The sequence below is a fragment of the Chiloscyllium punctatum genome, chromosome 25 (assembly GCF_047496795.1).
Source record: "Chiloscyllium punctatum isolate Juve2018m chromosome 25, sChiPun1.3, whole genome shotgun sequence".
NCBI classification, from domain to species: domain Eukaryota; kingdom Metazoa; phylum Chordata; class Chondrichthyes; order Orectolobiformes; family Hemiscylliidae; genus Chiloscyllium; species Chiloscyllium punctatum.
The window spans coordinates 21,234,828-21,262,121 of record NC_092763.1 but is presented as its reverse complement, the minus strand read 5'-3'; the positions used below and the strand labels follow the sequence as shown (position 1 = coordinate 21,262,121).

Below are 27,294 nucleotides of genomic sequence, written 5' to 3'. Positions count from 1 at the left end.
ACTAGATCAAAAATCTGATCTTCTGCAAAGACATTGCTATTTTCTGCACTGCAGTCTGTTAAGCAAAATGTAAACTGCATACATTGGGGTTAATTTGGATCACAAAAATGATTTAAATCAGATTTAAACTAGGTATGAATGTCAAACTGAGTGCACATTTGTAACAAACCATCTTACATTTAAATGGTGAGGCTCCAGATGCTCCCTGTTATTTCTCTGTAAATTCCACAGCAATTTCTGATTGCACTGAGAGGTTCAGAGAAATATCTCTGATATGCACCACTCTGCTGTTATAAAAATGGTATCTCCTGACATTTACAAACTCGGCTCAGTGTGAAATTACCTATTACATGTGTAGAGTCACATTATTATTGTTGATGTGGAAGGAGGGTTTGGGGGGGGGGGAAGGTGGAAGGGGGAGAAGATCAACTGAAAGGCAGGATCTTAGCTCTCAGCAGCTCCCCCAGTCCTCCCACCTACATGAAGTAGAGTCCTTCAAATAAGTGTTGATGCCTTTAGATGAATCCCCTTCCTGGAAGCCCGATATGAATTCAACAGGATTTTGATTTTGCCTTCCCTCATGATGTGTCCCCTGGTCTCCACAAGTAGGTGCAGAACCAGGGAAGAGATGTTTCAATGGCCATTCATTGGCCACTTAAACACCATAATTAATGGTAGAGCATCAAAATTCATCCATGAATCTTCCTGCCACCACAATAGATGAGTGACAAGAAGCTACAAATTAATACTTTCCCACCCAATTCCATGTCCCATTGCTCCCAAATTGTCATTTGGAAGGGCATAAAATTCTGCATTTTATTTCTGAACTATTTATATAGTTCTGCTATATAAAGACCTTACCTCGACGCCAACGGTCTTTTCGCAGCAGAGAGCGGCGGGAGCTGGGCGGAAGTTCAGGCGGAGCGCAAAGCCGGTCGGGAAGGTAAGTGATTGCTATAAGAGTGGGTGTGTTCTAAACCCCAGGTCCTACAAGGTAGGGTCTCCCTCCCTCCCTCCTCCTCTAACCTAAATTAAGAGTCCACAGACTTGCCACAAAAAGAGGGTTTAAGGAAGTTTGGATCGAAGAGTGAGGCTTCAGCTCAGGACTCTTTGACAAGGAGGTTGAGTGAAGTGATTACGCCACAGTTGAAGAGGGCGAAGACATGACTGCCCAGCTGGTTCAGTGCGCTATGTGCTTGATGTGGGAAGTCAACGACTCTGGTGTGTCTGGCTCGTATATGTGTGGGGAAGTGTGAGTACATTCAGCTATTGACCGAGCATATTGCAGCGCTGATGAAAGAACTCGAGGACCTTAGGCTGATCCGAGAGAACGAGATCTTTCTGGACAAGACCTTCAGCGAGGTTATTACACCAATCATGCCAGAAGAGAGCAGAAGAGAGCAGACGATGAGGAAGGCAGAGAGGAGACAGGTGCAAGAGACCCCAGGAGAAGTACCTGTCAGGAACAAGTTGAAGCTTTTGGAAACAGTAGAGACTGATGACACTGCCAGTTCACAAGGCGGTCAGGTCTGTCAATCAAAAGTTGGCGCAAAGGAAGAGCGGAAGAGTTGGACATCGCACAGAGCCGTGGTAATAGGGAACTCCATCGTGAGAGGAACTGACCGGGGTTTTTGTGGCAGCAGACGGGATTTAAGGATGGTGTGTTGCCTTCCTGGTGCCAGGGTGAAAGACATCGCGGACAGAGTGCAGGAAATCCTCAAGGACGAGGGTGAAGAGCCAGAGGTGGTGGTACATGTCGGCACAAATGATGTTGGGAAGAAAAGGAGGAACGTACTACAGCGGGACTTCAGAGAACTAGGAAGAAGGCTGAAAAGCAGGACGTCCAAGGTGGTTATCTCCGGTTTGCTTCCAGTTCCTCGGGCTGGTGTGGCCAGGAACAGGGAGATAATGGACTTGAACGTGTGGTTGGGGAACTGGTGCAGGAAGCAAGGATTTAAGTTCTTGGATCACTGGGGTATATTTTGTGGTAAGCATAAATTCTACAAGAGAGACGGTTTGCACCTTAATAGGTTAGGGACCAGCATTCTGGCAGGCAGGTATTTTACTGCAACACCGCTACAGTTAAACTAAGTAGCAGGGAGGAAGGGACAAACGGGATGTTTAAAAAGGAAATTGAAGGGAAAGTTAGAACAAGAGAAGTCAAGAAAGACAACTGTATCAATGAGGCAGAAAACTTGGAAAGGAATCATGCTGCAAGGTTGAGTGAAATAGGGGTTGATGGGAAGGGTCAGGGCAGTAACAAATTAAAAATACTATACATGAATGCACGAAGCATTAGACATAAGATGGATGAGCTTGAGGCTCTTTTGGAAATTGGCAGATACGATATTGTGGGGATAACTGAGACGTGGCTTCAAGCGGACAGGGCCTGGGAAATGAATATTCAAGGCTACACGTGCCATCGTAAGGACAGACTGACGGGCAGAGGGGGTGGGGTGGCCTTGTTGGTAAGGGAGGATATTCAGTCCCTTGCGCGGGGGGACCTAGAGTCAGGGGATGTAGAGTCAGTGTAGATAGAGCTGTGAAATACTAAGGGTAAAAAGACCCTCTTGGGAGTCATCTCTAGGCCCCCAAACAGTAGTCTGGATGTCAGATGTAAGTTGAATCAGGAGCTGAAATTGGCCTGTCGCAAAGATGTTACTACAGTTGTTATGGGGGATTTTAACATGCAGGTAGACTGGGAGAATCAGGATGGTATTAGACCTCAAGAAAGAGACTTTGTGGAGTGCCTCAGAGATGGATTCTTAGAGCAGCTGGTGCTGGAGCCGACCAGGGAGAAGGCAATTCTGGATCTGGTATTGTGCAACGAACCAGAATTGATCAGGGACCTCGAAGTGAAGGAGCCATTGGGAAGTAGTGACCATAATACATTAAGCTTCAATCTGCAATTTGAGAGGGAGAGGGTACAGTCAGAAGTGACAGTACTTCTGTTGAATAAAGGGAACTATGGAGCTATGAGGGAGGAGCTGGCCAAAGTTCAATGGTGCAATACCTTAGCAGGGATGACCGTGGAGGAACAATGGCAGATATTTCTTTGTATAATGCAGAAGTTGCAGGATCAGTTCATTCCAAAAAGGAAGAAAGATCCCAGGAGGAGGCCTGGGTGGCCGTGGCTGACGAGGGAAGTTAAGAAGCATATAAAGTTAAAAGAGAAAAAGTATAACATAGCAAAGATAAGTGGGAAAACTGAGGACTGGGAAGCTTTTAAAGAACAACAGAGGATTACTAAGAAGGAAATATGCAGAGGAAAAATGAGGTACGAAGGTAAACTGGCCAATAATATAAAGGAGGATAGTAAAAGCTTTTTTAGGTATGTGCAAGGCAAAAAAATGGTTAGGACTAAAATTGGGCCCTTGAAGACAGAAACAGGGGAATATATTACGGGGAACAAAGAAATGGCAGAAGAATTAAATGGATACTTCAGATCTGTGTTCACTGGGAAAGACACAAGCAATCTCCCTGAGGTAACAGTGGCTAAAGGACCTGAACTTACGGGAATTTATATTTGCCAGGATTTGGTGTTGGAGAGACTGTTAGGTCTGAAGGTTGATCATTCCCCGGAGCCTGATGGTCTACATCCCAGGGTACTGAAGGAGGTGGCTCGGGAAATCGTGGATGCGTTGGTGATTATTTTCCAGAGTTTGATAGATTTGGGGTTGGTTCCCGAGGATTGGAGGGTGGCTAATGTTATACCACTTTTTAAGAAAGGTGGGAGAGAGAAAGCAGGAAATTATAGACCTCAGTGGTGGGAAAGATTCTGGAGTGTATTATAAAGGATGAAATTACGGCACATCTGGATAGTAGTAACAGGATAGGTCAGAGTCAGCATGGATTTATGAAGGGGAAATCATGCTTGACTGATCTTCTTGAATTTTTTGAGGATGTAACTCTGAAGGTGGATGAGGGAGATCCAGTAGATGTAGTGTATCTGGACTTTCAGAAAACTTTTGATAAAGTCCCACACAGGAGGTTAGTGAGTAAAATTAGGGTGCATGGTATTGGGGGCAAAGTACTAGATTGGATTTAAAATTGGTTGGCTGATAGGAAACAAAGGGTAGTGATAAAAGGCTCCATTTCGGAATGGCAGTGGGGTACCGCAGGGATCCGTGCTGGGACCACAGCTTTTTACAATATATGTTAATGATATAGAAGATGGTATCAGCAATTACATTAGCAAATTTGCTGATGATACAAAGCTGGGTGGCAGGGTGAAATGTGATGAGGATATTAGGAGATTACAGAGTGACCTGGACAAGTTAGGTGAGTGCGCAGATGCATGGCAGATGCAGTTTAATGTGGATAAATGTAAGATTATCCACTTTGGTGGCAAGAACAAGAAGGCAGATTACTACCTCAATGGAATCCATTTAGGTAAAGGGGCAGTACAGAGAGATCTGGGTCTTCTTGTACACCAGTCAATGAAGGTAAGCATGCAGGTACAGCACGTAGTGAAGGATGCTAATAGCATGCTGGCCTTCATAACAAGAGGAATTGAGTATAGAGCAAAGAGGTGCTTCTGCAGCTGTACAGGGTCCTGGTGAGACCACACCTGGAGTACTGTGTGTCGTTCTGGTCTCAAAATTTGAGGAAAGACATTCTAGTTATTGAGGGAGTGCAGCCTAGGTTCACGAGGTCAATTCCTGGAATGGCGGGATTACGTTACACTGAAAGACTGAAGTGACTGGGCTTGTATACCCTTGAGTTTAGAAGACTGAGAGGGGATCTGATTGAGATATATAAGATTATGAAAGGATTGGTGGCAGCAGGAAACATGTTTCCGCTGATGGGTGAGTGCTGAACCAGAGGACACAGCTTAAAAATACGGGGTAGACCATTTAGGACAGAGATGAGGAGAAACTTCTTCACCCAGAGAGTGGTGGCTGTGTGGAATGCTCTGTCCCAGAGGGCAGTGGAGGCCCAGTCTCTGGATTCATTTAAGAAAGAGTTGGATAGAGCTCTCAAAGATAGTGGAATCAAGGGTTATGGAGATAAGGCAGGAAGAGGATACTGATTAGGAATGATCAGCCATGATCATATTGAATGGCGGTGCAGGCTACTCCTGCACCTATTGTCTATTGTCTATTGTCTATTCTGAGTTCATTCATTGAGAGTTACATTTCCTTCACTATCACAGTTCATGTGCTGTTAATTTTGCAATCAAACAATTTACTTGGTTAAGCAGATGCTCAGTTGTTTTCTCTCTGTAGTCACATCCCAGGTACAGATGATATTGTGACAATGCCATCTCCCACTTCTTGATAAACTCCAAATATCATTGACATTAAACAGGTCAGGAGATGTCAAATGGACTACCACAGCTTTGCCCTTCTCAAGGGCAAGTAGAGATGGGCAATAAATGCTGGCCAGCCAGCAATGCCCACATCCCACCAATGTATATTGAACAAATATTGATGACATAGTTTCATAAGTGATTGCAACTGAAAATCTGACTACTGAATCAATCCAAGATTTCAGAAAGAGGCACTGAGAATAAACAATCCTTTGCATCCCACTGCCCATCTCATCCAGTTGTATCCAATCGCATCGACCTAGCCTTTAGCATTGATTCCCTCCTGCTCATACCAAGTTGATTACAACCATAAACTAACTCATTAGAATTCATCACAAAGTCTCAGCTAGCTTTTTGCAACATGTGCAAAATGATCTTCCCAAATACAAACAAAAGACTGAAAGGAACATTTCAATTCTAAATTTTAATACCTCAATCAGACAAAATAAAAGAAGGAACAGTTAAATTAAAAAAAGCGATTTTTGAAAGGCAATTGATTCTGTTGTTGAGCTTACCTGAGCATCAGCCAGTCTGGAGAAGTCTGACTGGCTTCCGATGTAGAATTCAATTCCTTTAGAGGCTCCCTCTAGGGTAACCCCTCGGATCAAGAGGACGGTCAGAACCACATACGGGATAATTGCAGTGAAATAAACAACCTGAGAATGGAGAATAAATTGGGAGATTTTCCTGTATTGGTGGTACAGCATTTACTTTATTGGATCCAATGATTGTAAACTGATAGGAATATAAACAGAGAGTGAATCTGAAGACAGTTGGTGAAGTAATAGCTACATGATGGGGATACTTCACACTGCGCTACATGTTGGAAACAAGTTTAAATTCTATAATATTATTTTTAGTTTTATAATTAATCACATTCAGTGAAATGACAGATGTATTCAGGAGAATTGATGAGAACTTCATGAATATATTCAACACTTCATGTTTCATGATTCTTTACTATTCCAATAGTCCAGACAAGTGGTAAATAAAACCCTGACCCTTATCTGCTCAGTCCCTTCCCCCAGTCCTGCCCAGCCTTCTGCAGCAATTGGAATTTCCCCAGAGTCCCTGTATCAGTGACTGAAACCCTTAAAATGAGGGACATATTTCAGGGATTTGGGGGTATTGCTGGGACTAGAAATTAGTTATGTTCAATTTCAGTTGTGGATATTACAATTTGTGACATTTCTTATTAAGTAAGCAGTTTTTCACACTTATTTCAGCCTTGTCATTTCTCTGATTGTGTTGTTCAGAGCAGGACTCACACAGTTTGTGGCTGAACACTTGGCAGGTGATTGAGCAGCATGAGGTGTCATATCTGCTCCTCTTCAAGGCTGTCTCCCCTCAAAGGGTAGCCATTCTCTGTGGAAGCTACAAAGGATTACTGTACACTAGTTTATTTTCTGTTCTCTATACCTTGCAGGAACCGTTAACATCACCTAGGATATAAACTATGCACTTCACAACAATCAATAAATTCTAGTTTTATTCTTACAGGGAATCTGTATTTTGTCAGTAGTTGTAACTGTCTTCATCACCAGTCATTTACCTTTCCTGAAGATTTGATTCCTTTCAAAAATGCTGCCCCAACCATCAGCCAGGCCAGAAGCAGACAGAGGGCTAAATGCCAGACTATCTCCCCAGTCTCATCCAATGAACTTGTACGGTGTAAAACTGCTTTACTGAGTTAAAAAAAGAGAAAATATTTTTCATAAGGGTACTGTTTATTACACATAGATACTATGTACTCAATGCATCTGAGTATTTAGTGCAATATACAGGGCTTTTAAAAATATTCAGTTGTTACAGAATAAGTCCTACTTTTAAATAAGAGAATGGTTACTGAAGTTTGATGTCCTTTATGTTTTTCTCTTTCTACATCTTATTCAAACAGAATGTGGGTGTGTTTGCTGTATTTGAATCTGCAACTGCAAGAAAAAATTCATGGCATGCCTTAATGGGCTCCATCTTGTGCTCAAATTTACACTTGAAATGGAACAGTCAAATTAATCTCCTTAGCTAGAGTTTTAGTTGGGAAATCAGCCAGGAGTTCTCTATTCCTGTATACCAAAGATCTACCTTCACCAGTCAGTACACATGTTGAGATTCCTATGTTTCATATACTGCAAAATGGGCATGATCAGCAACCTTGTAAATTTATTGGCCATGTAATTGTAATGTTGAAGCAGGGCGCTTCTCAAGCACCCTGCAGGGTAATGGCCACTGATCAGATAATCCCTCAATGTATATTGCAACCAGACATGAGGGGCCCTAAGGCAGGCCTGGAAGTGCCCAGTCCTCCTCAGGTTTCTCTGAAAGGGCAAGGTATCTCCGATGTTTGATCAAGAGTTGAAGTCAACTATTTCACATTGTTACTATTTTTGTTACAAACATGATACTGATATTAAACCAACAAGATGTTTTGCTTAGAGCAAATAAATAATGTGGTATATTAATTTTAGTGCTGGTGTGATACCATGTTTCAATGTAAAATATCCCAAAGACTGATGGATCGTATCAGTAATTCACTCAACTGTTCCCAACAAAAACATTCTAACTGTACCAAGCCAGCCTGCAAATACAAATTCACAATACAGTGTCTAATATTAGAAGAGATTCAAAAACTAAACTATGTTTACTGGATAATCCTGAGTGTTCAAATAATTACAAGGGAACAAAACAAACAGAGTTGTGCATTTGTCTCTCAGATTGAAAATTCTGAATTCTTTTGGGAAAAATGCTGTTTATTTTCAGTTTGAGGCAGATTTGCAGACATCTTGGCAAATGCTAGCTGTATAAAAAGGTTGCTCCTAAAACGGAGAGGTAGTTTTAGGATCTAGAGTTTAGAAGAATGAAAGATTATCTCATTGAGACACACAAAATTCCTCACAGGACAATCCTGAAAAATGTGTTGCTGGAAAAACACGACAGGTCAGGCAGCATCCAAGGAGCAGGAGAATCGTTTGATTCCTGAAGAAGGGCTTATGCCCGAAACATCGATTCTCCTGCTCCTTGGATGCTGCCTTACCTGCTGCGCTTTTCCAGCAACACATTTTTCAGCTCTGATCTCCAGCATCTGCAGTCCTCACTTTCTCCCAGGACAATCCCACCATTTGTTGAGGAGGAGTTTGAAAACACATTCAAAACTATGCACTTGGCTCGTTAATAAGAACCTCTGGTGTTGGAGGAAGCATATTAGCACAGGCAGAGGATTGACTAACTAATAGAAGACAGATTTGTGATAATGGGGACATTTTCAGGATGGCCTATAACTAATGGAGTGCTGTAGTGCTGGGGCCACAATTATTTACAATATATTAATGACTTCGATGAGGAAAGTGAATGGACTATCGCCAAGTTTGTGGATGATATGAAAATAGATGGGAAGGCAAATGGTGAGGATGACACACAGAGACTGGAGGGATACAGGCAGAGTAAGAGAGTGGGTGATAAAACATGGCAGATTGAATAGAGAAATCCCTGGCAATTACAGACCAGTCAGTCTTACGTCTGTGGTCAGCAAGGTTTTGGAAAGAATTCTGAGGGGTAGGATTTATGACTATTTGGGAAAGCATAGTGTGATTAAAGGCAATCAACATGGCTTTGTGAGGGGCAGGTTATGCCTCACAAATCTTATTGAGTTCTTTGAGGAGGTGACGAAACAGGTCGATGAAGATCGAGAAATGGATGTGGTGTATTTGGACTTCAGCAAGGCATTTGATAAGGTTCCCCATGGTAGATTCATTCATAAAGTTAGGACGTATGGGGTACAGGGAGATTTGGTTGTCTGGATTCAGAATTGGCTGGCTGACAGAAGGCAGAGAGTGGTTGTAGATGGAAAGTATTCTGCCTGGAGGTCAGTGTTGAGTGTGGTCCCACAGGGCTCTGTTCTTGGACCTCTGCTCTTCTTAAATTTTATAAATGACTTGGATGAAGAGGTTGAGGGGTGGGTTCGTAAATTTGCAGATGACACAAAGGTTGGAAGTGCTGTTGATAATATCGAGGGCTACTGCAGGTTGCAGCACCTCATAGACAGGATGCAGAGCTGGGCTGAGAAATGGCAGATGGAGTTCAATCTGGATAAATGCGAAGTGATGCATTTTGGAAGGTCGAACTTGAATGCTGAATATAGGATTAAAAACAGGATTCTTGGCAGCGTGGAGGAACAGTGGGATCTTGGTGTTCAAGTGCATAGATCCCTCAAAGTTACCACCCAATTGATAAGGTTGTTAAGAAAGCATGTGGTGTTTTAGCTTTCACTAACAGGGGGATCGAGTTTAAGAGCCGCGAGGTTTTGTTGCAGCTCTACATGTCCCTGGTGAGACCACACTTGGAATATTGTGTCCAGTTCTGGTCGCCCTATTATAGGAAAGATACAGAGGCTTTGGAGAGGGTGCAAAGAAGGTTTACCAAGATGTTGCTTGGACTGGAGGACTTGTCTTACAAAGAGAGGTTGACTAAGCTCAGATTTTTCTCGCTGGAGATTAGGAGGAAGAGAGGTGACCTGATTGAGATATACAAAGTAATGAGAGGCATGGAGAAAGTGAGGACTGCAGATGCTGGAGATCAGAGCTGAAAATGTGTTGCTGGAAAAGCGCAGCAGGTCAGGCAGCATCCAAGGAGCAGGGGAATCGACGTTTCAGGCATGAGCCCTTCTTCAGGAATGAGGAAAGTGTGCCAAGCAGGCTAAGATAAAGGTAGGGAGGAGGGACTTGGGGGACGAGCGTTTGAAATGCGATAGGTGGAAGGAGGTTAAGGTGAGGGTGATAAGATGCAGGTGATAGGCCGGAGTGTGGGTGGGGGCGAAGAGGTCAGGAAGAAGATTGCAGGTTAGGAAGGTGGTGCTGAGTTCAAGGGTTGGGCCTGAGACAAGGTAGGGGGAGGGGAAATGAGGAAACTGGAAAAATCTGAGTTCATCCCTTGTGGTTGGAGGGTTCCTAGGCGGAAGATGAGGCGCTCTTCCTCCAGCCGTTGTGTTGCTATGGTCTGGTGATGCAGGAGTCCAAGGACCTGCATGTCCTTGGTGGAGTGGGAGGGGGAGTTGAAGTGTTGAGCCATGGGGTGGTTGGGTTGGTTGGTCCAGGTGTCCCAGAGGTGTTCTCTGAAATGTTCCGCAAGTAGGCGGCCTGTCTCCCCAATATAGAGGAGGCCACATCCCTCATGAGAGGCATGGGATAGAGTCAACAGCCAGAGAGATTTCCCCAGGGCAAGATTGACTGGCACAAGGGGTCATAGTTTTAAGATATTAGGAGGAAGGTGTAAAGGAGACGTCAGAGGTAGGTTCATTACACAGAGAGTTGTGAATGCATGGAATGCGTTGCCAGTTGTGGTGGTGGAAGCAGAGTCATTAGGGACATTTAAGTGACTGCTGGACATATACATGGATAGCAGTGAGTTGTGGGGTGCGTAGGTTAGGTTATTTTATTTTACATTAGGACTAAACCTCGGCACAACATGGTGGGCCAAAGGGCCTGTTCTATGCTGTACTTTCCTATGTTTTATGTAATTACATTTGCATTAAATTTAGAATAAAACTACAATTATGATTTTCCAGTATAGCACACTTGCATGCACTGGAAACTATGTATATTAATACACAGGGATCGTCTTTGTTAACAGAAAGACTGTGTATGAGCTCTGCCCCGATTCAAATGAACAGAATAAATTATAGTCATTAACCCAGGCAATGCTCTGGCCAATCTATCAACCTTCTTGTTTAAATTTAAACAAAATTTGTCAGGTAAATGTCAATTAGCTCTCATGGGCACATCCCTTATGGTAACAACTCAACCAACAGTGTTCACTTGTCAACCAATCGGAATGCACCTCTCATTCAGCATCTGTTATTTTCCACTAATATAAAACAAATGTTGGAAATCTGAAACGAAAGCAAAAATTTCTGGAGAAACTCAGCAGGTCTGGCAGCATCTACGGGGAGAAAGCAAAGTCAATGATTCAGGTCCAGAACTGAAGAAAGATTGCTGGACCCAAAACATTAACTCTGCTTTCTCTCTGCAGATGCTACCAAACATGCTGAGTTTCTCCAACAATTTCTGGTTTTTTGTTCCTGTTATTTTCCCTTCACTTTAGTATTTCTTGCAAATTTTCAGAATGAATAGAAGGCAGGAAGTTTTTGTCAGCATTAATCAAAGTCTGTCATACTAAACAACAATGTACTTACTCCCAGTATTGCTCACTCGGACCCTGGTGAGGAATGGAGATTTCTGATCCATTTAGGCAAGTGTTATTATACGTCTGCAGCCATGTTGTATTAATGACTTCAAAATATCCATCATCCAGAGCAAGATTGCAAAATGGATCTAGAAAATGTTGAATGTGTTTTAGAATTTTACTGTTCCTTGTTGAACACTGCTGCCATTTCTAGTGGTACAATCAGGGTCTGTGGGCAACCCAACCCAACCTCATCCATTACATGAGGTGGAATCAGAGGCATAGACTGAGGCAGGAATCTATAAAATGAAGACCCTCTCTTCTTCCCAGTGTCCACTCATTGAATCCAGGGTGGGATGGTTTGAGGACTGCCTTTCTTACCAGATGTAAATTGACTCCCTAAGTGATGTCTTAAATGGGTATGCTGGCTGCCATTGGCATTCTCATGTATGTGTTGAAGGGTGGGGGTGGGGAAGTGGCACAATATGTGGGTTCACTCTATCTGGTCTGCTGTTTCCTAGGAGGGTAGATTTTCAAGTGGGTGCCCAGTAGAGGTATCCAATGACATTGAAGAAAATTGCATTGTTCAATTACTGGCTTCCATAAAGTGTTTGGTACTAGTGGTAGATGCAAGTGGCCCAAAAAGCTCCCTTAACACACAAATAGGTACATCAACAGTAAAGGTTCCCACTTCATGAAGATGCATCCTATGACTCTCAATAGCATATCCCGCATGTGAAAGAAATCACACAGGAACTGAAACACAATGTTTTTTGTTGAGCACCAGTCTGCAACAGCACAGAGAATCACTAAATTATTATAGCATAGAATGAGACCATGCAAACTGTTGTGAAAATCCAAATGAGAGTTTCACCTAGTTCCTCCACTCAGTAACTCTGAGATCCTTCCTTTTCAAATAATGATTGAGCTCCCATTTGAATGTCTTGAATAAAAGTAACCTCCACCACACTCTCAGGCAATACATATGCAATCCTAACCTCTTGCTGTGTGGATAAGAATTTCCATTGAGTCACCATTGGTTGTGAATGGTTTTAATCAGCCCTTCATTCTATCCAGACTGTACACGCTGGGTACATGTACTGAACTCCCTTCTTGTATTCCACATCATTAGTTCACACTAATGACAGCATCATTTAGAAATTTTAAGAAAAGTGTCTTGTACACCATGTTTGAAGCTGACAGAAATGACAGCATTGTGGAGCACAAACAGAAGAGACAAATGAGTAAAGAACTTTCTACATGGGTGCCAACTGTATCCCTTCAGATCCACTTGGTCTGTGCTAACCATGTGATAGTTAATGTATTCAGACTCACTCAGGAAGGATCAGCCAATCACTGAGCTTTCAGACATCCCACCTCTCAAAGACGATACTTCAGCATCCTTACTCAGTCTGGTCGACAAGCTCATGTCTCAAACTCCCTGGTCTCAATCCCTCACACATTAACTCAGATATTATATTGACACATTTTTAGGTATTTTCATGACTATATTTTCATGTCCACATCTTATGAACAAGTTCTAACTCCCAATATTTGCAACATACATATCTATGACATATCTTTATCATAGATTGCAGTGGTTCAAGAAGGTGGTTCACCATCACATTACTAAGGGCATTTGGGATTAACAATGAATATTGGCAGAGACAGTGGTGCCCATGTCCCTTGATCAATTTGTTCAGACTTGTTATGACACACGTCTGGGGGGGGGGGGGGAGGTGTGAGAAATGAACCTTCTGGGACAGAGGTTGGGGCATTACCACTGTCAAAAGCCATGTGATAAGCTTTCATTAATGGATCCAAAAATGAATATTAATCCTGAAAATTAACTACTTCCGATTCCCTAACTCCAGTACGATCACTTTCCAGGCTTCAAAACTTGTGAAGTGTGTTTTATAATAAAAAAAGATTGAGAATAACTTCTTGGACCCATGTACAGGGTCACAGACAGGAATGTGAGTCCAAAATGCAGATATATGGAAATTAAAAGGTATTGTGGTTTAAATCTGAACATGAATTACCTGTTTTCCAGGACTCACACCTTCCCTTAAGAGGCAAAATGCAGCAAGAATATGTACATAGTCGTCTGACTAGAAGAGCACCTCCCAATGTATTGAATAAGGACAAACACTGTCGTAAGTCATTGGCCATTGGTACTTAAAATTAACACCAGGTTACAGGTCATGCATTGGTTTGCCTGACTCAGAGGGAAACAACTTAAACATTTTTTGAAATAAAATAAGATCATAAGGCTATAACAGATAGGAAGATCATTATGCCTTTCAGCCCATCAAGTCTGCTCCACTATTCGATCATAGCTGATATGTTTCTCAACCCCATTCTCCTGCCTTCTCCCCATAACCTATGATCCCCTGACTAATCAAGAACCTATCTTTCTGTCTTAAGTATATTCAATGACTTGGCCTCCATAGTCTTCTGCAGAAATGACACAGATTCACCACCCTGTGGCTGAAGAAATTACCCTTCATCTCAGCTCTAAAGCTTCGTACCATCACTCTGAGGCTGTGTCTCAGGTCCTACCGGGGAACATCTTCTCCACATCCACTCTATATAGGCCTTTCAGTATTTTGCAAGTTTCAATAAGATCCCTCTCATCCTTCTGAATCCCATCAAATAGAAACCCAAAGTCCTTAACTGCTCCTCCTATGACAAGCCATTCATCCCCATGATCCTTCTTGTAAGCCTCCTCCTCCTCCAATGCCAGCACATCCTTCCTTAGATACAGAGCCCAAAACTGCTTGCAATTTGCCAAATGCAATCGGAACAGATCCTTTACAATCACAACAGTATATTCCTGCTCTTGCATTTTAAGCCTTTTAAAATAAATTCTAAAATTGCATTTGCCTTCCCAACACCCAACTGAACCTACATATTCACATCAAAAAAATCATGAACTAGGACTCTGAAATTCCTTTGTGCTTCTGATATCAGAAGACTTGCTCCATTTAGAAAATATTCTGCGCTCTACTTTTCCAACCAAAATGCATAATCTCACACTTGCCACACTGTGTTCCATCTGCCACTTCTTCATCTACTCTCCAAGTCTTTCTGCAGCCTCCCTACCTCCTCAACATTATCTGTCCCTCCATCTATCTCTGTTTAACACACATGTTGTTCTGAAAATTGTTGCTACTCTCACTCCCATTTGTAAAACCAATGATGTTTGAAATCTGTGTCCTGGTCCTGATATTTGAATTTCCTTTCAGGCTAAAAATCCAGCATCCAATCTCATGGCCCCTAATCCTAAGGGTCAAGGAGTGAATGTAAATCATTCGTTGTGTTACTGATGACATTGAATGAAGATTTTGAGAGAGCTGAGCCTGAGATGAAGACAAAGAGAAAAACTGAACTCTGTACCAGACAGTAGTAATGTAGGTAGTGATAATAAAAGGTTGAAACTATCTTAGCTTCCCTACATCCACAGTCCAGGTAGAGTAAAGCAGCTGAGGATGACCAACAGGGGCAATACTAAAGGAGAGATGATTTTCTTTGAAGCATCTCTCTTGCCTGTAAGCAATTATTATTGACAATTCTTCACTTCAGTGACTCAGTGACATGATCCTTGTAGTGGATCCTGTCCAAGTCTCTCTGCTGTACAATCACAATAAAGTTGGTTACTGAAAGCATTGGCTACTTTTCTTATGACAGATCAACAGAATAAAATATGAACAGTCACTAAATGTCCCCAGTCAAAGTGAACACTGTACCTTTGGGAGTCCTGCTGCATGTTTCATCTGCTCCCCACCAACTGAAGCAGTCTGTCCACGGCAGGGGTGATTGAAAGGATGCAAACAGGTAGTACAGACTGTAACCAATGATGCAGGCATAGGAAATGTTGGCAATTATGATCAGAAGGACCATGGTAACTCCAACACCTTAAAATTGAACAAAGGAAAAAGATCTTAGAAACAATACTGTTTATTTGAAATAAAATTGTTCTCTTGAATTCAATTGCAATGTATTTCCAACTAGAATATGTTTAATGTAATTTGAGAGAGAAAGAGGGAGAGAGTGTTTTGAAATAAGGCAGCCATGGTTGACTGATGTTGATTCTCTCCAGTCTGAACTTATAAAGTTGAAAATAAGCCATCAACTTTATTTTCCCTGCTCTTGAATATAAGCACAGGTCATTCCCAGAGTTCAGAAATTATGATAAAGTTACAGACAATTAGGTTCAGAATCTAAACAAGAATTGGACAAGAGAATATTATTCTGTTGTTACAACTATCCCTTGAGTATTGCCATTGTCTTAGTGGGTGTTAAATTTGGTCAGCATTTCCAACAATCTTCAGCTCAAATTGTTGAGTGGACGATCCATCTTGGCCTCCTCCAGTGGTCGCCAGTATCACAGATGTCAGTCTTCAGCCAAATCAATTCACTCCACTTGGTGTCAAGAAACAGTTAGAGTCACTGCATAGTGCAAGGGATTTGGGTCCTGACAGCATTACAGCAACAGTACTGAAGAGTTGTGCTCCAGAACTCACCAGTCCCATTGCCAAGCTCTTACAGTACAGTAAGAACACTGGCATATACCTGACAACATGAAACATTGACCAGATATGTTCTGGACACAAAAGCCAATTATTGCCCGAACAGTCCACTCTCTCAATCATCGGAAACAACCTGCTCAGTGACACCCAGCTTGTGTGTCACTCAGTGCTTGGCCTTGTTACAGCCTTGGTTCAAACAAAAGAGCTGGATTCCAGAGGTATGGTGGAAGTGATAGCCCTTGACACCAAGGCTGCATTTGCCCATGTGTGGCATCAAGGAGCCTGAGCAAAACTGAAATCAATGAGTGTCAAGGGACAAACTCTTCACTTGTTCGAGTCATACCTGGAACATTGAAAGATGGATATGGATGCTGGAGGCCAGTCATCTCAGCTCTAGGAATCTCTGCAAGAGTTCATCAGGTTAGTGTCTGAGGCCCAACCATCTCTTACTGTTTCATCAATGATCTTCCCTCCACCATAACGTCAGAAGTAGGAATGTTCACAATGATCTCACAATGTTCGGCAATATTCGCAACTCCTCAGATACTGAAGCAGTCCTGAACAATATCCAGGCTTAGGCTGACAAGTGGCAAGTAACATTCATACCACCCAAATGCCAGACAATGACCATTTCCAACAAGATACAATCTAACCACTGCTCCGTGATATTCAATGGTGTTACCATCAATGTATACCCCCACAATCAATTTTCTTGTTGTCACCATTAACCAGAAACTCAACTGGACTTACTATACAAACACAATGGTGACAAGAGCTGGTCAGAGACTAGGAATACTGTAGGGGTAACTCACCTCCTGTCTCCCCAAGCTTGTTGTCATCTACAAGGCCAAAGTCAGGGGTTTAATGGAATATTCCTCACTTGCCTGCTCCAAGAGCATGCCAGAAGTTTGACACCAATCAAGCTGCTTACATCTACAAACATCCATTCCCTTCACACCAATATGCAATTGCAATAGTGTATGCTACCTACAAGATGCACTGCAGAAATTTACCAAGGCTCTTTTGAAAGGACCTTCCAAACCCATGACCACTTCCATCTAGAAAGACAAGGGCAGCAAATACAGGGGAATACCACTACCTGCAAATTCCCCTCTAAAACAATCACCATGCTGACTTATACCATTGATCTTTCACAGTCACTGGGTCAAAATCCTGGAATTCCTTTCCAAAGGGCATTGTCGGGAAACCTACAGCACATAGACTGCAGAGGTTCTAGAAGGCAGCTCATCGCTACTTCTCATGAGTAACTAGCGATAGGCAATAAATGCTGGCCCAGCCAGAGAAAACAAGTTCCTTGAACGAATAAGAAAAAAGCTCATTGAAGAACAATCTTAGCAGGACTTATACATTTAATGGTAAGGTCTTGGGGAGTTTTGCTGAACAAAGAGACCTTGGAGTGCAGGTAGATAGGATAGTGAAGAAGGCGTTTGGTATGCTTTCCTTTATCAGTCAGACTATTGAGTACAGGAGTTGGGAGGTCGTGTTGCGGCTGTACAGGACATTTGTTAGGCTACTGTTGGAATATTGTGTGCAATTCTGGTTTCCTTCCTATCGGAAAGATGTTGTGAAACTTGAAAGGGTTCAGAAGAGGTTTTCAAGGATGTTGCTAGGGTCGGAGGATTTGAGCTCTAGGGAGAGGCTGAACAGGCTGAGGCTATTTTCCCTGGAGCATCATAGGCTGAGGGGTGACCTTATAGAGGTTTACAAAATTATGTGGGGCATGGATAGGATAAATAGACAAAGTATTTTCCCTGGGGTGTGGGAGTCCAGAACTAGAGGGCATAGGTTTAGGGTGAGCGGGGAAAGATATAAAAGAGAGCTAACAGTCAACTTTTTCATACAGAGGGTGGTACATGTATAAAATGAGCTGCCAGAGAAAGTAGTGGACGCTGGCACAATTGCAACATTTTAAAGGCATTTGGATGGGTATACGAAAGGAAGAGTTTGGAGGGATATGGGCCAAGTGCTGGCAGGTGGGGCTAGATTGGGTTGGGATATCTGGTCTGCATGGAAGGGTTGGACCGAAGGGTCTGTTTGCATGCTGTACATCTCTATGACTCTATGACTGTATAACTTGGCACCATTGATAAGTACCAGAGTTTGTTTTAGCTCCTCCTTTATTTCTTCAATGTCTATTTCATTTGAGGGTTTAATCTCGCACCTGATGTCCAAGTGAGCATTCTTCAACCTAAAAACTAACCACTGAAACATTGAACTCGATCAACTATAAACTCGCTGGGCCCAGACTTGACCCAATGTGTAGTATGCACCTTGGTATTTTTGTTACCAAGGATTGGGAATCAGTGACACGATCCTTGGTTTGTGTTTTCCAACTTAACCTGAGGGCACAGGTTCAGCTCCAGAGTTCTCACTGCAGCTCATAACTAGCTGCATTGCTAACCCATATCTTGTGATTTAGCTTTTATTTAATTCAAAGGAGAACAGCAACTGTTGGTGTGAGTTTATATTCAGCAGGATGTTTTGCCAGATGTGGCAATGCTTATATGATCCCCCATAACATAAGAAACTGAGTGTGAATATCATGGAATTGAAGAGACTGTCAAACATTTGTTACAATTAACTATTACATACAAGTGTTACACTCCTAAGGCAAATTAGCATTTGGGCTGATATTTTACAACAGAATAAGGATAACTTTTCCAAAATAGATATACATGGTTGTGCAGAGGCACATGGAATTAATTTGACAATTATGCACACAGGTAAGACAGAGTTTAAAGATTAATGTTTCAAAATTCAATGTAATGTTTTGAAAGTTTGGCAATTTTTCCTGACTTGGTGGATGTATGTCCACCTGGAAAGGTACGCATTGATCCCTGTTGCACTTGTTTGACAACTTGGTTAGTTGTTGCTGGTTGCTATTAATCAACCCTACCACACAATATCATCAGAGGGTTCAACTTTCAATCTCTTCATGCATGATTGGTCTGTCATAAATTGTTCAGAGCTGGCTTCTGTTCCTTTATCATGTTAATATCGTGAGCTGCAATACATTTCTGTGACCTGGGCTGGTTGCATATTTTAGAAACCTTTGCTGGTATCCAAAAATTTGTATTTCTAACTCTCAATCTCTGCCCAGTGAGCAATTTTGGAGAATCTGTACTTGGGACACCAAATAACCTAAAATACCGCCATTGTGTCAGTGACACTTGTACTCATTTTGCTGCTAATTCACCAAAAAATGGGTGATTTAGAGAAGTAATCTGTCACAAGGAAGTAATCTCCCCATGCAATACGAACAGGTCTGTTGCTACTTTGCTGAAGGATTGGATGAAATATCATATGGATATAGAGTCTCCCACTGTTTATATATTGCATTTGTGAGTCATTGAATATCCCGATTCATCCCTGGTCAGTACATAGATTGTTATACCAATCATTTTGAACTTTCAATACTCATGCATCCTGTGGTAACATGGACATGATTTGAAACTGCACCCAATGACAACAATTCACATTGTCCAAAGTATAACATGTCAGCCTTGAGAGCACATTTAATTTCATAGTTTAGGTGATCATGGTGCAGATCAAGATGAATATCTTTGTATTTTGGATAAGCTGTTCTGTAAATCATATGCAATCATCTTGGCTACCTGGCTAAATTCTTACTTCAAAGTTATAACTTTGTCAATTCTTGACTAATTCAATTGTACCATATGTGACTTGTTCTGCCATGGTGGGTGTGGTTTGAATGTCATGATTTGAGACTGCACTGAGACCTGTACAAACTGGTAACCATGAAGCCAGTGAGAGTTTGCACATTGGCACTCATTGGCAATACATACAATTGTTAATCTGCTGTCTCAACTGAGAGATGGTCTCTCATAGCCTGCACCATGGAACATTACTTGCTCAGGTGCATGTCATTGAGGCCATATAGTGGTTACATGATAACACGAACTCCGATGTTGATTTTAGCTTTTATCTTGTATCACACTGCCTTCTCAGGGCACATGATATTAAAGAGCTCCTGATTGCTTTCTACTCCCAACACAGAGTGTGAGATTAACATCACGTAAAGCCTGCTCATTTTCTAAAATTTGCCTTTCATTTGGTTGACTCTGAACCTCATCGATGTGGTTGCCTTGGTGCACCTTGGTAACAGTTTCCTTGTTGCTGATGATTTGTTATTGCTCTATACTGTCATGTTGGTCGCTTGTGGTTTATTGTAAGGGCCTGACTTTGCTTTTGGAACAGATTTCCTGCACATAGCCATGTCCCTTTATGCTACAGATATCAAAAAATAGAGCATGGACTTTGGAGAAGTGCAACAAACAAGTGCCATTGGAGCTTTTGTTGGGTTTCTGTGCTTTATTGACCATTGCAATAGTATTGGTAGCACCTAAAGCATGTAATTGTTGCTGGCCTGACACTACATCTTCATATTTCTGTCTATCCTCAAGTAATATGTCAAGACTGTGGCCCTTCTTATTGCACAAATGTTTCTTCCAACTGACTTTAATCCATGTGGATGTGATAATTAACTCATTAATATTCTCTGGCCCTTCCTCTTCAGTAAAGTCACACTCGTGCCCTTTGCTATAGCATTCTCCAACAAACTGGTGAATAGTCTCTTGAGGATTTCTTGTCTATTTGAAATGATGTGGAGTCTGTTCATCCTGAAGTGAATTCTTATCTTGATCTGCTCTTCAAGATCTTTCCAAATCATTTCCAGACTTTTCTGATCGACCCCAGAAAAACTGAACATGTTAATAATGTGAAGCTCCTCCTTGTCAAGTCATAAAATCCCTACGGAGTGGAAGCAGGCCATTCAGCTCATCGAGTCTGCATGACCCTCTGAACAGCATCCCACCCAGAAACACTCTCCTACCCTATCCCAGGAACACTCCATTTCCCTTCGCTAATCCACCTAACCTACACATCCCTGGACGCTATCAGCAATTTAGCACAACCAATCCACCGAACATGCACACCTTTGGACCGTGAGAGGAAACCCAAGCACCTGACGGGACCCATCTGAAATGGGCAGAATGTGTAAACTCCACATAGACAGTTGCCTGAGGGTCAATTCAAACCCGGATCCCTGGCAATGTAAGGCCACTGTGCCCCCCTGAATTCTGACAAGATTTTTAAGAGTTCTTTTCGTGGGCTCATCTAGACCTTGATCTGCAAAATAGAACTGCATGAAGTTTTGGAACAGTAAATTCAGTGAAGGTGTTGCTAGATGCCAAATCCAAACTAGTTTTGTTGCTATCCATGAGTTGGCCTTTACAAAAGCACCAGCTTTTGCTGTGTGTCTCTGATATTTTTGTCTCTCCAAATTATACTGCTCTTTCCTAAAGAACAAAGACGTTTGTGATTGTTGTTATGAAGGACTGTCATTAATGTATTAACTGTCATCAACAGAGCTTTCTAGGTTTCAAGTTTCCTGTAATGCATTGGCCTGTGTCCCAGCTCAAGGGCGTTCTTTAGCCATTTAATTTTTTTTATTACCAAGGAAATCTTAGAAATGTATTTTATCTTGAAAGAATTTGCTAATGAAAATTAGAAATATGTTCCATTGTTCTTGTGCTTAATGCTCCATCTACAGATGTGTACAGCTGTCTGTACTCTGAAAAACTGAAGCTGTTTAAGGATAACGAACTTCTCCCTATTCCAAACTGTCTGCTTCCAAAGTCATGCTGGTCATCAATTTGTTTTCTAAATCTGTACCTCTACGACGTCTTTAATAGATAGTAACTACTGTTGCTATGGTGTGAGTTTGCCTCCACCAGAGTGATTTACCTGATGGGGCACTGCTTTTCTCCCACAGTGTCAGAAACTGGGCATGAAATTGTGGTATTGGGAAACCCAACAGACATTCATTGCATTGCTCAAGCATATACATTTCTGAGCTAGTAGTATGCTATTAGTTTACAATAGATGGACATGTTACTAGTCACGTTTCCTTGAGATGGTGGTGTCGTGGAGGAGTCATTGGCTTGGTAGTCAAGAAGCTCAGGTTAATGCTCAAGGGACATGGGTTCAAATCTCACCACAGCAACTTGATACAATTTACAAGGGCAGCTCAGTGGCTCGCACTGCAGCCTCACAGCACTAGGGATCTGAGTTTGATTCCAGCCTCGAGCGACTGTCTGTTTGGAGAGACAAAAATATCAGAGACACACAGCAAAAGCTGATGCTTTTGTAAAGGCCAACTCATGGATAGCAACAAAACTGGCATGGATTTGGCATCCAGCAATACCTTCACTGAATTTCCTGTTCCAAAACTTCATGCAGTTCTATTTTGCAGATCAAGGTCTAGATGAGCCCACGAAAAGAACTCTTAAAAATCTTGTCAGAACTCAGGGAGGCACAGTGGCCTTACATTGCCAGGGATCCGGGTTTGAATTGACCCTCAGGCAACTGTCTGTGTGGAGTTTGCATATTCTCCCTGTGTCTGTGTGGGTTTCCTCCAGGTGCTCTGGTTTCCTCCCACAAAGATGGGTTGGCCATGCTAAATTGTCTGTTCTGTTAGTCAGAGGGAAATAGATCTAGGTGGGTTACTCTTTAGAGGGTCAGTGTGGACTTGGTGGGCCCAAGGGCCTGTTTCTGCACTGTAGGGAATCTAATCTAACCATTCTTTAAATGATCCAAGGAAAGATTGATTCTGAAAAAACAATGAGATTTGGAGTCAACCATCCAGGTGAAATGAACACAATCACAATCACGCACATTTAATGAATAAGAAACAAAACTAACATCAGTGTTAATCACTGACATATCTTGGTGTAACATAAGAAAGTTTTCAAAGAGAATGACAGCAAGACTTATATACACTCCCATTTAATCACTCAATTATAACTAGTTTATTAATATGAATTAAACATTAAAATGCATTGAAATTGTTGCCGAGTTTTAATTATTCAATAATCTCTAACCTTGTAACATTGGTACAGATTTCCACACTGCAACAGGCCCAAGGCTGGCAAACTGCCCAAAGGAAGATTCCAAGAAAAACATTGGTATCCCTACAAGACTCAGCATGATCGAGTAGGGAATAAGAAAAACACCTGGAAAATAGAATAAAAAGGTGAAACAGAGATGTGAATTCCCAACATACTCTGCAGTTTCAAGTGGATGGTAATAACGACTTTGTATTAACAGACAAACAGGCCTAATCTTTATAATCTCTCCTCATAACCAAACCCCTAAAGTCCAGGTTATCATTCTTGTAAAACCATGTTGTACTCCCTCCAAGGCCAATATATCCTCCCTTAGATGTAGTGCCCAGATCTTCCCACAGTACTTCAATTGTGGTCGAAACAGGGTTTTGTATATCTGCAGCATACTGTCTACATTCTTGTATTCATGTCCTCAAGGTGTAAAAGCCAGATTCCATTAGCTTTCGTCATTATTTACTGCACCTGTTTGTGGTACTTTAAAGGTCGATGCACCTAAACCCCCAAGTCTCTTTTGGCATCCATTGTGTTTAACTTTATGCCATCTAGGAAGTATCCTGATCGATACTATATCGGTCAAAATGGATAACCACACACTTGCTTACATTGAACTTCATCTGCTACATTTTTGCCCAATTACTGAATCTATCAAGAGCCCTCTGTAATTTTATGCTGTTGACTACGTTGTCTACAATGGCCCCTAACTTTGTGTCATCAGTAAATTTGGATATATGACTTTCTATGTTATTATCTTAGTTGTTAATAAATAATATGAATAATTGAAACCCTAACACAGATCCTTATGGGACACCACTGATCACATCCTACAAATTTGAGAACCTACTCATTATCCTTACTTTCTGTCACCTGCCACTCAACCAATTTCTGAACTATATAAGTAATTTGTCCTCAGTTCCATCAGCCTCTACCTTAGTTAATAAGCTCTTGTGTGCAATTTATCACATGCCTTCTGAAGTCCATACAAACAACAACCACAGGCATTCCCCTGTCCACTATCTTAGTCATGGCTTCAAAAAATTAAATGAGGTTTGTCAGACATGACCTACTGTCATTAATCAATTCTGACTGTCCCTGATTAACTGAAAAAATTTGAAGTGCTCAGTTATTTTATCCTTAATTAGAGACACCAACCAGTGCCCCAGCACAGATGTTAGGCTAACTGGTCTATAAATCCCTGATTTTCCTCTTTCACCCTTGTTCAAAAGTGGAATAATGTCTGCAATTCTTCAGTCCAGTGGGACAACTCCTGTATTGAGGGAACATTGAAAAATTATTAAGAGTAAGGTTAATTAGTAAGAGAAGAATAGTAATCCCAGGATTGCTATTGGTGTCATTGTCTAGTGAAGCTAGGAAAGGAGAGTGAGTGCAGCTAAACACGTAGCTGCAGAGCTGGTATAGGAAGGAGGGCTTCAGGTATGTGGACCTTCTGTGGAAGGTGGGACCTGTACAAGGAGGATGGGTTGCACATGATCTTGAGGGGCACCAATATCCTTGGCAGGAGGTTTGCTAGAGATCTTTGGGAGGGTTTAAACTAGTTTGGCAAGGGGATGGGAACTGGAACTATGGATCAAAGGTTGCGGATGCTGGTGAACAGGCAGATACAGCATGCAGAGAGACTGTGAGGAAGGATAGGCAGTTGATAGGGCAAAGCTGCAGTCAGTGTGATGGGTCTATTTTAATGCAAGAATTGCCAAGAATAAGGGTGATGAACTTAGAGCATGGAGCTACAATGGAGCATGGAGTTTCTTGAAGCTACAATGTTGTGGCTATTACGGAGGCTTTGATATCACAGGGGCAGGAATGGTTGCTGAATGTTCCGGGATTTAGATGTTCCAATAGAAACAGAGATGGAGGTAAAATAGATGGGTGGGTGGCATTGCTATTAAGGGACAGTATAATAGTTGTAGAAAGGGAGATCATTGGGGATGGTTTGTCCACTGAGTCATTATAAGTGGAAGTCAGAAACAGGAAAGGAGCAGTCACTTTACTGGGAGTTTTCTACAGATTCCCAATAGCAGCAAAGGCATGGAGGAGCAGATTGTGAGGCTGATTTTGGCAAGGTGTATAAGTAACAGGTTTGTGTCGGGTGACTTCAACTTCCCTAATATTGACTGGAACCTCCTTAGTGCAAATAGTTTGGATGCAGCAGATTTTGCCAGGTGTGTCCAAGAAGGATTCATGATTAAATATTTAGCTAGGCCAACTAGAGGGGAGGCCATTTGGATTTGGTGCTTGGTAACAAACCAAGCCAGGTGACAGATCTCTTGGTGGGAGAACATTTCTGTTATAGTGATCACATCTCCCTGACCTTTACTATAGTCATGGAGAGGGATAGGAGCAGATGGTATGAGAAAGCATTTAGTTGGGGAAGGGGGAAATTACAATGCTATTAGGCAGGAGCCGTGGATCATAAATTGGGAGTAGATATTCTCAGGAAAATGTACAACAGAAATGTGGAGGTTGTTTAGGGAGAACTTGCAGCAAGTGCAGGTAGGGCCAATCAGGGATAGTGAAGGGAACTTGTGCCTGGAGTTGGTGTTTAGGGAGGTCTTTAATGAATATGCTGTTTGAGTATTCATTAGGGAGAGGGACCTTATTGTTTGTGAGGACAGCATGAAACAGACTGATATGCTCAAAGAGGTTGATCTTAAGAAGGAGGATATGCTGCAAATTTTGAAAAACATGAGGATAGATAAGTCACCTGGACCAGACGGGATATACCCAAGGTTGCTGCAGGAAGCGAGGGAAGAGATTGCTGTGCCTAAAGTATTATGACACAGCGGTGAACCTTTCTCTTCATTAAACCAAACACCCAAAGAAGCTCACCTCACCTCATATTTCCATTATCTCAAGAAAATAACATCAAATCATTCTTTAACTCTAAAAGGGAATATCAAGCAACAAATATTCACAACACTAAGGCCCCCTTTCTCTTAACTGCTTAATACCTGCCTCCAATGCTATAATATACTATTCCAATAAAACATTTATTAAAATTACATCAAATCCATTTCAAAACCTTTCAGTGGCTGTCATCTTTGGTGTCTTTCTTCTTCCGGCTGAAGATCTTGGCTGGATTATCTTCTTTCTTTTTACTGTTAAGATGTTTCATATGAAAAGGTACCTTTGATACAGAGTATTTCAATGTCTTGGGTCTCTCTCTCTCTCTCAATGGCAGTTGCTCTGTCTGATTTTCAAAACGGCTGCCTTTTTTATATTCCCCCAACATTGAATCATCAGTTTGATGTTGGTAAAACAATAAATTCAAACTGGATTGGGTTTTAGTATCCTGGGGCATAATTTAAACTGTTTGTTTAAATTGGAATTGTTGCCAAAACAGCAAACAATTCAGGTATCCATTTCACAGCCAAATGTTATATATTTTCAATTTTCCAGTACACCCTGAGACTGCTAGTTGAATCATATGACAGGTGCTTGTAAGCTCTCAGTGCAGAACAGCATTCACTCTTTCTTAAAGGTACAGGACATGCCTTCAACTTCACAACAGAAGTAATGATCCTTGCATGCTCACTGGCTACTGGAGTAGTACCAGATGATTGGAGGGTGGCAAGTGTTATTCCCTTGTTCAAAAAAAGGGGATATGGATAACCCTGGGAATTACAGACCAGTCAGTCTTACATCACTTGGTATTTGGATGATAGTAAAATGTAGGGTATGTAGGTTAGTTTGATCTTAGAATAGGATAAAAAGTCCGCGCAACATAGAGGGCTGAAGAGCCTGTACTGTTCTATGTTCTATCTGTGTATGACAGTGTGCGTGAGGAGTTAGAAGGGGAATAGAGCTTCAGTAAAGTTATATGTTGATATTTGCCAGTTGTTCATCTGGGGTTGGAATACATTATCTCCTTATCTATTAATTTATTTATCAATCATAGATAGCAGTAGACAATCTTTAAGAATCACTGGTTGACGATAAATTCAACCTTTACATTATAATATCAATGTTTGGCACTTGTGCCTGGTAGATGATGTACAGGCTTTGTGGAGTTAGGGGTGAGTTACTTGCTGCGATATTCCTAAACCCTGACCTGCTCTTGTAAGCAGAGTATTTTTTATATATATATATATATATATATATATATATATGATGAGTCTAGTTCAGTTTCTGGTCAATGGTAACCCCAGGCTGTTGACAATGGGAGATTCAGTAATGGTCATGAGAATGAATTTCACAAAATAATGGCTGGATTCTCTCTTGTTGGAGGGGGTCATTTCTGCCAATTGTGTGACATGAATGTGCTTGCCACTTGTTATGCCAAATCTGCATTTGAACATGGGCTGCTTCAGTATCT

At 41.7% G+C, this 27,294-nt stretch overlaps 1 protein-coding gene across 1 annotated transcript in view; it reads right to left on the bottom strand.

Annotated features, from left to right (window-relative positions):
• LOC140495741 (sodium- and chloride-dependent neutral and basic amino acid transporter B(0+)-like) overlaps positions 1-27,294 on the bottom strand; it is a 122,464-nt gene that overhangs the window by 19,234 nt on the left and 75,936 nt on the right. Inside the window, exons 6-10 of the mRNA XM_072594791.1 lie at positions 22,941-23,072; positions 15,235-15,402; positions 11,496-11,634; positions 6,864-6,996; positions 5,827-5,967 (exon numbers count right to left, since the gene is read on the bottom strand). Of these exons, the coding sequence (XP_072450892.1) occupies positions 5,827-5,967; positions 6,864-6,996; positions 11,496-11,634; positions 15,235-15,402; positions 22,941-23,072 (713 nt within the window). The remainder of the gene's footprint in view (positions 1-5,826; positions 5,968-6,863; positions 6,997-11,495; positions 11,635-15,234; positions 15,403-22,940; positions 23,073-27,294) is intronic.